This window comes from Rutilus rutilus, assembly GCF_951802725.1.
Source record: "Rutilus rutilus genome assembly, chromosome: 23".
In the NCBI taxonomy this organism is placed as follows: Eukaryota; Metazoa; Chordata; class Actinopteri; order Cypriniformes; family Leuciscidae; genus Rutilus; species Rutilus rutilus.
In genome coordinates this window covers 15,695,894-15,708,549 of record NC_140233.1, presented here as the reverse complement: position 1 = coordinate 15,708,549, position 12,656 = coordinate 15,695,894, and the positions used below count along the sequence as shown (strand labels likewise).

General features: G+C 38.8%; 1 protein-coding gene across 2 annotated transcripts in view; it reads right to left on the bottom strand.

Annotated features, from left to right (window-relative positions):
* Nucleotides 1–11,281: 11,281 nt before the first annotated feature.
* Nucleotides 11,282–12,656, bottom strand: part of tafa5b (TAFA chemokine like family member 5b) — a 50,153-nt gene continuing 48,778 nt past the window's right edge. For both annotated transcript variants that reach the window (XM_084396443.1, XM_084396444.1), the window contains exon 4: nt 11,282–12,293. In XM_084396443.1, coding sequence (XP_084252569.1) covers nt 12,285–12,293 — 9 coding nt within the window. In that variant the 3' untranslated portion in view covers nt 11,282–12,284. The remainder of the gene's footprint in view (nt 12,294–12,656) is intronic.

Sequence of the window (12,656 nt, the reverse complement as noted above, 5' to 3'; positions counted from 1 at the left end):
CATGAGAGGTGAAAGTTCTCAATAAAATATAAATATAAACCACTCAAGTGAAGCAGCTTTAATTAAAACACAGCTGCTGCAAGGCCAAAGACAAGCACCGGTGCAAAATGACCAGTGGTGGCTTTCACCACTTCATCTATCATATTAATCTTGATATAATTATATATTTGATGTTATAAAATAATGAATAGACAGTACAGTAATGATTTTTCTCTTACGAGGGGGAGATTAACGAGACTTTAGAAATTGGGCTTTAAATAAAAACATCCCTGTAAGACATTTCTAAAGGTTCACTGTAAAATGTTCTTAAAAATGTTTCTTCCCAGTACAAAATATCAAATCCTCCTAAAATACTTTTGTTTTACTTAAGAAGCAAAATTACATTAGATATGAAGACTTGATTTCAAAAATAATCATTGATTGTTGATTTTTCTTACTCTATTGGCAAATAGTTTTCAGCATAAATCTGAAATCAGCATCAATTTATTTTACAAATAAGTAATTAAAATAAAAATAATATAAAAAATACAATTATATGTGAATTAAAAATTGTGAAGATATAGGGCCCTATTTTAACGATCTGAAACGCAAGTATCAAGCGCGAAACGCAAGTAACTTTGTGGGCGGGTCTTGGGCGCTGTTGCTATTATACCGGCGGGATAAATGACTCTTGCGCCCGACGCAAATCTAAAATGGGTTGGTCTGAAGTAGCTTCATTATTCATAGGTGTGGTTTGGGCGTAACGTGAAATAAACCAATCAGAGCGACATCTCACATTCCCTTTAAGAGCAGGAGTGCTTGTTTCATGGCGGATTGCTATTATAACGGCAGATTTGCCAGGCGTACGCCAGGAGCGCTTCACAGCCGAGGAGACCGACGTTCTCGTCAGGGCCGTAAAACACAGAGAAGTGACATTGTATGGGGATGGGAGAAACCCACCCAAATTAGCTTCACTTAAACAGGCGTATACAAATTTGGGTAAATGTGTAAGCTAGATTTATGCCTATTTTTTCACATTTTCCTTGTAATAATGTATGGTTTTCTAAAAATGAGAACGGCTGCGTCTGTGTAGATGAGATAAGCAAAGTGTACATTGATTATGGCCAAGTATGCGCCCTTAAAATAGCATATGAATAACATGCGCAACGCCTAGTCTAAAGTCAGTGGCGGAATTGTTTTCTAAACCTGCAAAATAGCACCAGGGAACGTTTGCGCCGGAACACGTCTCCTCTCTTCGCTGAACCGCACCCGGGAGCGCAAATGCATTTCCTAGTTTACCGACGTGCGTCTGTGGAGGCAAAAGTCCGCTGTGTGTCGGGTGCAAAATAGGAATGATACATGTGTCGGTGTACAAAGTCAATTGCGCTGGGTGCAAGATAGGGCCCCTTATGTTACAAAAATATGTCTATAATCAAATAAATGCTGTTCTTTTGAACCTTTTATTTATTAAAGGGGTCATGAACTGAGAAATAAAATTTCCCTTGAGCTTTTGACATATATGTCAAAAGAAACTTACAGGATTTTCTTACAGTATGATGACCTCTTATAAGAGGTCATCATACTATAAGAAAATCCTGTAAGTTTCAGAACTGAAAACTTCCTTGTTCGTCCAAAAACAGCTTTTATTGTAACCAATAAAAGAAAGCAGAAGAAAATGAATGCATTACCTTCCAAAGGATCCTAATGCTAGGAATGTGGTTATTTATTTTCAACAATGTGAATGTCTCAGTTGAGCATTATTTCACTAGGTTAATTTCACTGTTGATTCTTTGGAAAATTAGTCACAATTTCGGCGCAGGATTTGCAAACAGACTTTTACGATATGGACTCGACTGTATTACCACAACGTGTTCATTCTAATGCCTGATCTGTGACCAGTGATTTCTGATACATGTAATGATTCATGTACAGTCAGATGTTCTTTGTCTATGTGTCAGTAAATCAAACCAGTGACTAAACGATCAGCTTCAAAAGTACTGATTAAAAATGATTTTCATCCAATTGTCGATTTACAAGACGACTGCTATGTTTTTAGGAATTCACAATTAGGACGAGTGATATTCATTTTTCAGGCTCCATTTCACAGCCGCATTTATTTGTTCAGCCCGTCCCTGGACCCGCAGGAGGCTTTTGTGTTGACTTCCCCTCTGCAGTCAATTTCCCACAATCCCAATATGCGGTTGAGGGGTAAAGAAAGGCAAGCTGTTAATTGATTGGCAGCAGTTTGCATATACAGTACTGGAAAAATGTCACGTCAAGCTGTTTGTGTGACCTAACTGGCTCTCGGTTAGAGTGACTGAAGAGGGTAATTTATCATTTGACAGTCTTTAGAATGGGCTGTCCGTGCTGTCTCGCTATTGTTAGCATCAGCGGTCAGCTGTCACGCATGTTGGATTAGCAAGCATAGATGAGCGACTCAGCAGGATGGACACAAGCAAGGCCACACAAGGAAATGTCAGAGGAAGACAACCATCGCATGACGATCAGAGGCAATGATTAATAATCTGTGCTGAGAATGTTTGAGAGCGGGCTAAAAGTGTTATGATTTTGAAAACGATGTAGATTTGTAGAATGTATGGTGGCTTTTAATTTTTTTTTTGTGAAAATGCCATGTCATAATTACTGTAATTAAGAGCTGACTCCGTGACGTTCTACTCAATCAATAGCCTTAACACTATCAATGCCAAAATGAATCTGCAGTGGTCAGGTAGTACAAGTCGGAGTTTACAAGTTGTAAAAAAGTTCTGCAAGGACGTGAACGCTTTTTTTGTAATTATGGTAATTCTGACATGGTATGAATGCACCTAAAGCAAACAAACATTGAACATTTTTGTGGCTTATTTTTTCAATGCTTTACTAAATTTGTTGTAGCTCTCCTTTCCTCCAATAATGCAATAAGCTTTGTTCTTTATTTTTTATATGAAACTGCTGTTGCCACCTCAGTTCAAGTGAAGCGCCACTAGTTATAGCACGCAATAAACATGAATGAACATCAGAAGGTATGTTTAAAGATACAGTACAACTTACCGAAATCCGTTTCATGCCTCATGCAATCGCTTTTAACCGTGGAAAGACGTCTTTAAAACAGCTTGTAAACAATGTCACGTAATGTTACATTTACCTCAGAAAAGCCATTCAGTGACCATAAACTCTATAGTTAGAATAATAAACTCTTGAAATCAGCATTTTGCGAAATATATGCACTATGTTGCATATTTGTTATAATTTGACAATATAATTAAACTGTAATATTCAATTCATGTAGACCACTGTTTAAATGTTTATATTTTAAAAAGCTAACTGAAACGTAATTTTATCACTAAAAGGTTATTATAACATTATTATTGTGCAATTAAAAATGTTGTAGGCTATACAAATCAGTTGATAATTTGAACCTTTAAAGTAATATACCAACTGACAGGCTTCCCTGTGTACAGATTTTTTTTCCTTGAGAAAAATTGATGCACTGTACCTGATATATATCCAAGTGAATCCATATCGTTTTGAATTCAATTGAATTGCAAGCTTGTGAATCTAAATCAAATCGAATCGTGAACTTTGTGTCAATTCCCAGTCCCATATTGTGCACCCCTAGGCCACTGTAGCTCAGTCGAAACATATTAAATGTCAAATATTGGAAGTTTCTTTAGGGTCATGACAATGACATCGCTTCGGCTTGTACTAAATATCCTGAGCTGGAAAGATGAACGAGGTGAAGAATGTGAGTATGATAGAGAACGAAATGAATACACTGACATCAGGCTCTTATCAGATGTTTCCACCAGGACTTGGAGACTCCTGGAAATGAAGACTTAGAGACCTCTGTAGCAAAATTAATGTTCCCATATCTCCCCGTCGTCAGCTGTGGCATTCGGTGCACCTCCACCCTTGCGCCAGTGTTCCTCTCTGTATTCCAGCGTTAAGTTCATATCTCCCCTTGTCATAAGCATCCCCTCTGCTCTTTCCAATCACTCTGTGCAGTGAATGGCAGCGATGTGGAAAGGTGACATTCAGGTGTCTGGTGAATCGTAGACGGGAATCAATCAGTTTTGGTAGATTCAGCTCAGAATGACTTGCGGTCAGAGGAACGCCGCCTTGCTGGTGTGCATCTCTATAATCCTATTTTGCAGGCGGCCCTTGCGGTTCAGTGTTTTGCTATAGCGCGGCTGATACTGGAGGATGCTGTTTTGTAGCATTGTGTATTACAGCTAAGCGCTTTTACCTCTGACATAGATACTGTAATGAAAGGTTTTGGGCTTGTTTTTGTAGAAAAGTCTACAACTACAGTAGGATCATCAAGGCTGCACCATTTGTAGGCGATATATGCAAGGTCATACTTGAATAAATCATAATTACAAGATGTGTTTAAAGGGTTAGTTCACCCAAAAATTTAAATGATCCCATAATTTACTCACCATCAAGCCATCATGGTGTATATGACTTTCTTCTTTCAGCCAAACACAATCTGAGTTATATTAAAAACAATTCCTGGCTCTTCCAAGATTTTGAAGCCAAAAAAAGCGCATCCATCCATCATAAAAGTAATCCATACTGCTCCAGGGGGTTAATAAAGGCCTTCTGAAGCGAAGCAATGTGTTTTTGTAAGAAAAATATCCATATTTATAACTTTATAAACTATAATCACTGGCGTCCGGTAACAGCCGTACATGAGTCTAGATCCGGGCGGAAGAGTGACCTCTGACCCGACGTATGACGTAGGATGTAGGAGTAGCGTGAGCTTAGGTGAGAGTAGACGCCTCTCGCCATTCAAACAAATAGGGCTGGGCAACAAACTCAGGCTCCTCTGACATTTCTCTTTAAAAATTCTCGTTTTAGACTTCTAATTCGTGACCGGTGTTTTGTTTTGCTCCTCTTTGCTTCCACGTTCATCAATACGTCAGGTCAATCAAGGTCACTCTTCGCCAGAACGAGACTCACTGCACTCAATGCAGCGCCAAGCGCGACGCAAGTGTTTTTTGCTAGTTTCAGTCCGACGCAGTTATCATTTTCATGTTTAAATAGCAAATGCATTTGCGCCCATTTGTGTGCCCATGCTGGTCTGAAAACGAGGTGTGTTCTGGCGCACTGTTGGCGCGTTGCCATTTTGATGCAACAGAAATAGACTGCGTGTCATGATTCTGCCTTCTTGTCTCTGATTTTCCTTGGTCTTGAGGCAGGATCATGACAGGCCCATGTTTTAGGTGTAAGCACATGGCCATTTGTTTTGGCTGTGTGCTTGCGTTGTCTTGTCACCTTACCCCGCCCTCTTGTTATCTCATCTTGTAATCATTAGATTGTTGCTTTCACCTGTTCCTGATTAGTTTGCTCCGTATTTAATCCCCTCATGTTCTCTGTCCTGTGTCGGTACATTGTCAAACTTAGTGTGTGTAACATTGCTTGTTATACAGTCTTGTTAGTACATTGTCTGATTCCTGTTTAATGAAGAATTGTGAGTTTGTTTCCTGTCTAGTCAGTATTTAGTCTTTGTTTATAGTCTTGTCTTAGTCTAAGTGTTCTACCCTCAGTCCTGTTTTGCCCCCTCGTGGGCTTTGTTTTTCCTGTTATTTGTACAATAAACTGTGTTGCTGTGACTACTGTCTGCAATTGGGTTCATCTCCACACACCCCCATGACACTGCGCCATTGACCAACTAAAACCTGGTCTAAAGTCAATGGCGCAATATTTGTTTTGTTATTTAATGAGCACGTTAGTAATGTGCGCCTATAAGCGGGTCCACAACGCGCGTACACTCTGCTTATTAAACACGCAGGGACGCACAGCAGCACACAAACATGCCAAATATTTAAAATAAAAGGATTACAATGTAAAATATTTTTATTGTATACATAAAGATATGGTGGAATCCGGCTTGTCCCGTAGATGGTCTGCTTGCACACTTTAACTCGCGCACGAGCAGTTCCGTTTGCGCTCTGGAGACGGCTTCGGTCTTTCCACTATCAAATTCCGTCATGTAAATAGCGACTCTGCCATGGCGCAACTGGCATTTAAAGGGAATGGGAGATGAGACTCTGATTGGTTTAACGCACGTAAATCCCAAAACACACCCATTACTCATTAAGAGAATAGGGACAACCCTTTTAGACAATGCGCCTGGCCCGCCGACCATTTTTCCCGTCGTTAAACTAGCAAAAGTGGATTCGGACACGCCCTAAGTGAACTTGCGCCGTGCACTTTAGACCATGCGCTTGGATCGTTAAAATAGGGCCCCTAAGATGGTTTGAGGGTGAATAAATTATGAGATCATTTTCATTTTTGGTGTTTTGACAAAGGCAGGAAGCTTTTTTGCATTAATGCAACATAATAAAGAGCAAAAGATGCACATTAGATGTATAATTGATGTTTATCTGTGTATTTAATGAGGGAAATGTAGTTTGGTCACACAAGTCTGTCCACTCGTAGATCAGCTAAATGAATTTAGAGTTTTCTGGCATGTTGCATTACTATTCTTCATTTATGGTACAGAAAAAAATATTTTAACAAACTAATTATACTGTCAACATTCATAATTAAATCATATTTCTTCAGTAAGAGTTTTCTTCCACCACCATGATTTTTAATTGACATGCCCCAAACCCTGTATAGCCTGACATATGAAATAACAGTCAGGAAAATCTAATTTTTGAAATGGAACAGTTTATTGACAAAATATTTGAAAAATAAAAGGTTTGCATGTGTGTTTTTGTTGGGAATCATATGTGATGCGTCAGTTTTTATGACTCATATAGTATGATATAGTGAGAATATGGAGCTCATACTTTAGTAAGAACAAACACGTCAATTTTATTCAGAGGCCCAAACTGAACAAAAATATGCAATTTTGTGCAGATGCTGCTGTTTTTATGGCCAAAAAGTAAGATGAAATCCTGATAGCTTGTAATGTAAGTCAATAAGATCTTTATTTAAGATCTTAAAACTTGCATAAAATGCATATAAATATCAGATGTCACTCTGTAGTTTTGAGGAACAAATAAAGTTCCTCAAAAGCCTGATGGGTCATATTTCATACTCGCATTTTAACGTTTTTTCTTCAGTCCAGCAAGGGTTCCTCTTGAAATATTACTAACAATATAAAAGTCATTCTTATGTTTACTTTATTAAAAAAAAATATATATATTTCACAGCAAAAAATACACATGAACAATGACCTGAATGTGAACGTGTGGCCTTTTACTTGCAAAAAACGTATAAACTATCAATCAGACGACAGAAGGCATGTAGTAGATTGTGTACAACAGCTTTTCAGCAAGGTTTTGATCATGTTGATCATTGAGGCGTATCAATTATGATACAGTATGTTTATAGGGATAAAAAGACAAAGTTTCTTTGTTGGCTTTTATGTGCGCTACAACTTGTACAATCATTCCGACGTGATTTGAATGCACTAATCATTTCTGATTACATGATCCCATGCAGAATCACACAAAAAAGCCACATAAAGACTGAAAATATGAGTTGTAGCCTTGTTGTTTTAATAAACATTTATAGAACTAGTTATGCACAGAATATATATATTTTTAAAGATATTTGTATAATCTTGCCTGGGGGCTCACAAATTCCACGGCCAGCCCTCTAGATCTGTGAAATTCAGAATATGTAGCAACTTTTAGAAAATTCTCCATTCATCCTAAAGATTAGCTCTCAGAAGCTGAATAACATTGACATATCTTTGACCTTTAGTTTAGTAGCAATGGCAAATACGTCATGCTTAAATGAGGGAAGGAGAATCTTTTGTTAGACATCATTTGTTATTGTATAGGATACTCCAGGACTCGTTCAAAGACTGTCCCTTAAGAGGTCACACTGTTATACGCTGCATCCATGCTTCATCGGTCCTGCTTATGCTGACCGTGTATTCAGTGAACAATTCAATTAATTCTTACAAAACATTACTTCATCCTGCGTGACCCTCAAAGTACTTGCCTGAATCCAAAAATTGCCTGGCCAACACCCTTCAGTAAAGGAGTATGCTTGGTCCCATTGGAAACTATCTCCCTCAACAAAGTCACCGCCTCCTCTTCATCTTTATGGTCTCGTATGAAGGACCCCAAGGGGCTGAGGGTGGACAGGGTGACAATCAGGTCTCAGTAAGATTTGGAAACACATTCCAGACCTCTTTTGAGAATGGGGACACCGGCCAAAAATGATTAATGGCGGACGTGTATGACTGCTTGAAGGGCAGACCATAATTCACCACAAGGACCTGAAGGAACATCCGCCTAACTCGTGAGCAAACCGCAACCCTCCACTTCCGTTCATCTCAGGTGCAAAGTTGTCGTCCTTTATGTGTGCAGTTGTTTTTATCATGCTAATACATAATTGCCCACTCGCAATTATCGATAATTGCGGGGAGTTCTCCTTTAGTTTTGCCTTAATCAGAAATTTGCACTATAAAAAGGGTCCTGGGTTTAGATTTCACACAATTACACATTCACTGCTTTTCATCTCTTTTTAATCTCCTGCAAATCTGAAACATGGAGTTTGTTCACAAACACAGCTGAGACCCGACGATTTGCTTTGACATTTTGCTAAACGAATGAAGCAATCCCATCAATGTTGTGCCTCTGTGTCTACTGATTAAAATCATTTGAATTGCAGATGACGTCTTTGTCTAAAGAGTTCAGTAAACAGAGGCATCACGTTGATAGGCACGCCAATTTTTAATTGAAATAAGATCGCCATCCGCTTTGAGCCATAATGCACATAATGACGTGTGACCGAAGAAAGACTTTTTTCGTTTATCAAATGTGGCTGTAATGACTGCGATAATCCGGATTATTTTGGAAATCTATTATAATCTGTGTCATTCAAAATTATTTCCAGAAAACTATCAGCCGAGGCGCCGGGCTACGGAAATCAAAGTGCCTGCCTTGTTGTCCTTTCATTCTTTTTCGACTCTTTCTGCTTTGGCGAAAAACTGTGGCTAATTTATTCATAGCTCAGCATTTAGTACCTCTAATCTATGATACTGTTACTGATGCTTGTAATTGTATGATATTGTTAAAGCTGGTTTTCAGGCAGGGTGCTTATCAGGGCCTGTTTAGTGTGCAGCTTGCGGGAAGGGAAGCCCAAATTGAGGAGAAATCAACTGCCGCCTTGGTAAGCAGGGTCGGAATTACCGTGATGGACTGGGGCTGGATTTCTCTCCCATGCATATTTTTGCCCATTGTCACGATCCTCGTCCCTTAATAGGAGCTGACAGAATGTAAATGGGATTTTAAGGGAACTGGCAAAGTCTGTAATTTTTCTCATTTAGTCCATGGATGAGTGAGCCAAGCCGGTAAGATTTGTATGGGAATTTGAGATGGTTCAGTGCGACATGTCAAACCCTGATTATGAACTCAAGGGAGCCTTTTTACCTTAGCCAGTCATCTTCGTTTCTTGCCTCCACCTTCCTTGCAGGTTGTCTAAAAAGGGCTAATTGTTCGCGACGACATTTTCAGTGGATAAAATAGATATCAGCAAAATGACATAAAAGATGACTAGACAACACTCTTACTGCTGAAAAGAAAATGGCTCCTTTTTTAACAGGATGAATCAAATTAAATACGCCCATAATCTAGCATTTTTAAATGTTTCAAAGCAGTAAAAAATCAAACCAAACCCTGAACACTCTGCCATTGGTTAAACAAACTGATTGCTCCGCCCCAAAGTCACGTCATTGGTTGAGCCCCAGTTGCTGTGGCTGACTGGTTGGGATTCTCAAAACAAACTTTCGAAAACACCACAGATTCACAGTGTTTACACTTTTTATGGAAATCGACCTACTTATAGACAAATAGATGCACTTATAGATGTCTGACAGAATCACACACTTCATCTTTAAGTATGAAGATCCCACTTCGTGTGACACTACCATTCAAAAGTTTGGGGTTGGTAATATTTTTTATATTTTTAGAAAAATGTCTCTTATGTTTGCCTGAATTTAATTGATTAAAAAATACAGTAAAAACTGTTTTATTGTGAAGTATAATTACAATTTAAATGACCTTTTTTCTATTTGTATATATTTAAAAATGTTATTTATACCTGTGATGACAAAGCTGAATTTTCAGCATCATTACTCTGTCACAGTGTCACATGATCCTTCAGAAATCATTCTAACATGATGATTTGCTGCTCAAGAAACATATATTATTATTATCAATGTTAAAAACAGATGTGCTGCTTAGTATTTTTGTGGAAACCGTGATGTATTTTTTTCTTTGATGAATCAAAAAAATGTTTTTGATCAGTTTAATGCATCCTCACTGAAGAAAAGTCTTTAAAAACAAATGTACTGACCCAAACTTTTGAATGGTAGTGTATATTAGTCATTTACTTCAATTATAAGTTGTCAAGACCTTCTGAAAAACAAAAAAAAACAGCACCATTCAAACGTTCAAACAGGTCTACTGAACAACTCTCCCTGTATGCTATTGGTCAAACAAGCAGATAGCTCCGCCCCAATCACTGTTGCTTGTCGAATTCTCAAACAATAGTTGTTCTAGCATATATTCGATTCAGGTTTTAGTATGAAGGTCCACATTTTGTGATATACAACCAAAGTAAATGATTAATGTAGATTTTTAAGATCTTAAACGCAACAATAAAAAAGATAGCTCCGAAAACTCACGCCATTGGTTGAGCCGCTGCTGCTGTTTCAGGTTGGTTCTCAAACAAACAGAAAAAACATTTTTGTAAACACGTTACATGGAAATCAACCTACAAATGGCTTACTTAGGTCACTGCATTTAAAAATGAGACAGAAGAAAGTATTTTAGCATATTTTAGCTTCAGGTTTAAGTATGAAGGGCCACATTTAGTGACATACAACCAAAGGAAATGATTAATGCAAGTTGTTAAGATCATATTAAAAGCCTCAATAAAGCCAACATCATTCTCCTTCAAACCCTCATAAACACTCAGGGTAGTTTTGGGCCGGGGGGTGATATTGTGGGGCACTGCGGCTGTAGCTGAGAGACGCCGTGTGTAATGCAGGCTGTTAGTGATGTTAAATGAAGCTTGAAGCCTGGCTGACAGCAGCATTCCTCCACAGGCTCGGCGCTGAGAGAGGAGGAGAGGGGCCAACAAGGGCAGAGTAATGGTCTAAGAGAAACCACGCAGGACACGGCGCTCGTTGCGGCGGACGGGCCATTATCTCATAAGGGCCATTATCTTAATGGGGTGACCGTCTCGATATGACAGATATCACAGAAGGACTGACACATAAACAGTTTTTATAAGATGAATTTACCAGTGTACAATCTCTGCGGTAAAACACAATTGACCCATAGCTGTATACTGATGTAAATAACCTTGTCAAGGTGGGTTACAGTTGTTTTTTTATGTGTGTGTATATTGTTGAATGTTGTTACAAAACAAAAGTTTACTCACAAATACATAAGTACACTATTTTCCTTCCTATATTCATCTGCGATGAAAGCAATGCGTAAATAACTTTCCAGGACATAACGTTTTTCAATTCACCCTTTATGAATAGGATCACATTGTCAGTGTTAAATAAGGTTTGCTACAAAGGTACATCATATAAAACTGTTAAATATATATATAACTTTATGACTCTGAAAATACATAGGATGGTCTTTCACGAAGCGCAAGTCTCCGCTTGTCTCTTCAGGTCAGGTAGATAATGTCCGGTTCGACAAATTGTCTGCCCAGCTCGCTACGTTTCCAAATCCTGACTGATTTCAGTCCATTACACAACAGTGGTAGCAGAACTGCAATAGAAGAAAAGTCAACAGGTTTGTTGTAAACGTCTTTGTCTATTTTGCGTGTGCTCAGTTGGAAAAACTCCTTACAAAGCTTGTGTATGTGTTTTGTTTTTTGTGTTTTTGAAGCAGCTGATGTGTGTATTTTGTGTTCATATTGGAAATCCTTCCCCACAGAAATTGTTTGTCCGTATTTCTTTGGTCTGTAAAATTTCAATAGATCCTTGCACTTTTCACGATCCAAGTCGCAAACTATCCTGCATTCGTCATCGCGCTGATCACTTGCCCGTTTTGGCATCGGCAAACAAAGCGTTGGCCGGTTTCAACTCTGATTGACAGCACAGGGGGATCCGTTCCTCACGGTCCACGTAAACTCCATGACGAGAGGTCCTCACCCCTTATCTTATGAGACTGAAGGACTAATGGAGAGACTGACAAACAGGGCTAACAGGACTATGATGAATGCTCCCCTCCCCCGCACCGCTGTAGCTTTGGAGAATGACGAGGTTCTTCCATACGTTGCACCTCTCTTGGGAAAATCTTCCCCCACTGGCGTCAGGATACCTGGGATTTAACAACACAACAGTTAGAGTGTATAACGCAATCACTTATGCATTTTGAGAGGTTCTGGTGTTGTCCCAAATCCAACCCTTGTTGGACTCTAACCAAGAATATAGACAAATCTTCAAGGTGTAGAAAGGCAAAAATTCATTCTTTAATTTGAATAAAAAGCCCTCTTGATGTCAGTGATATTAACGGCTAAATTCTTTTCAGTATCTAATAAGAAATCTGTAAAATAGCTTTTTGATTGTAGTCTTAAAGGGATACTCCACTTTTTTTGGAAATAGGCTCACTTTACAACTCCCCCAGAGTTAAACAGTTGAGTTTTACCGTTTTCGAATCCATTCAGCCGAACTCCGGGTCTGG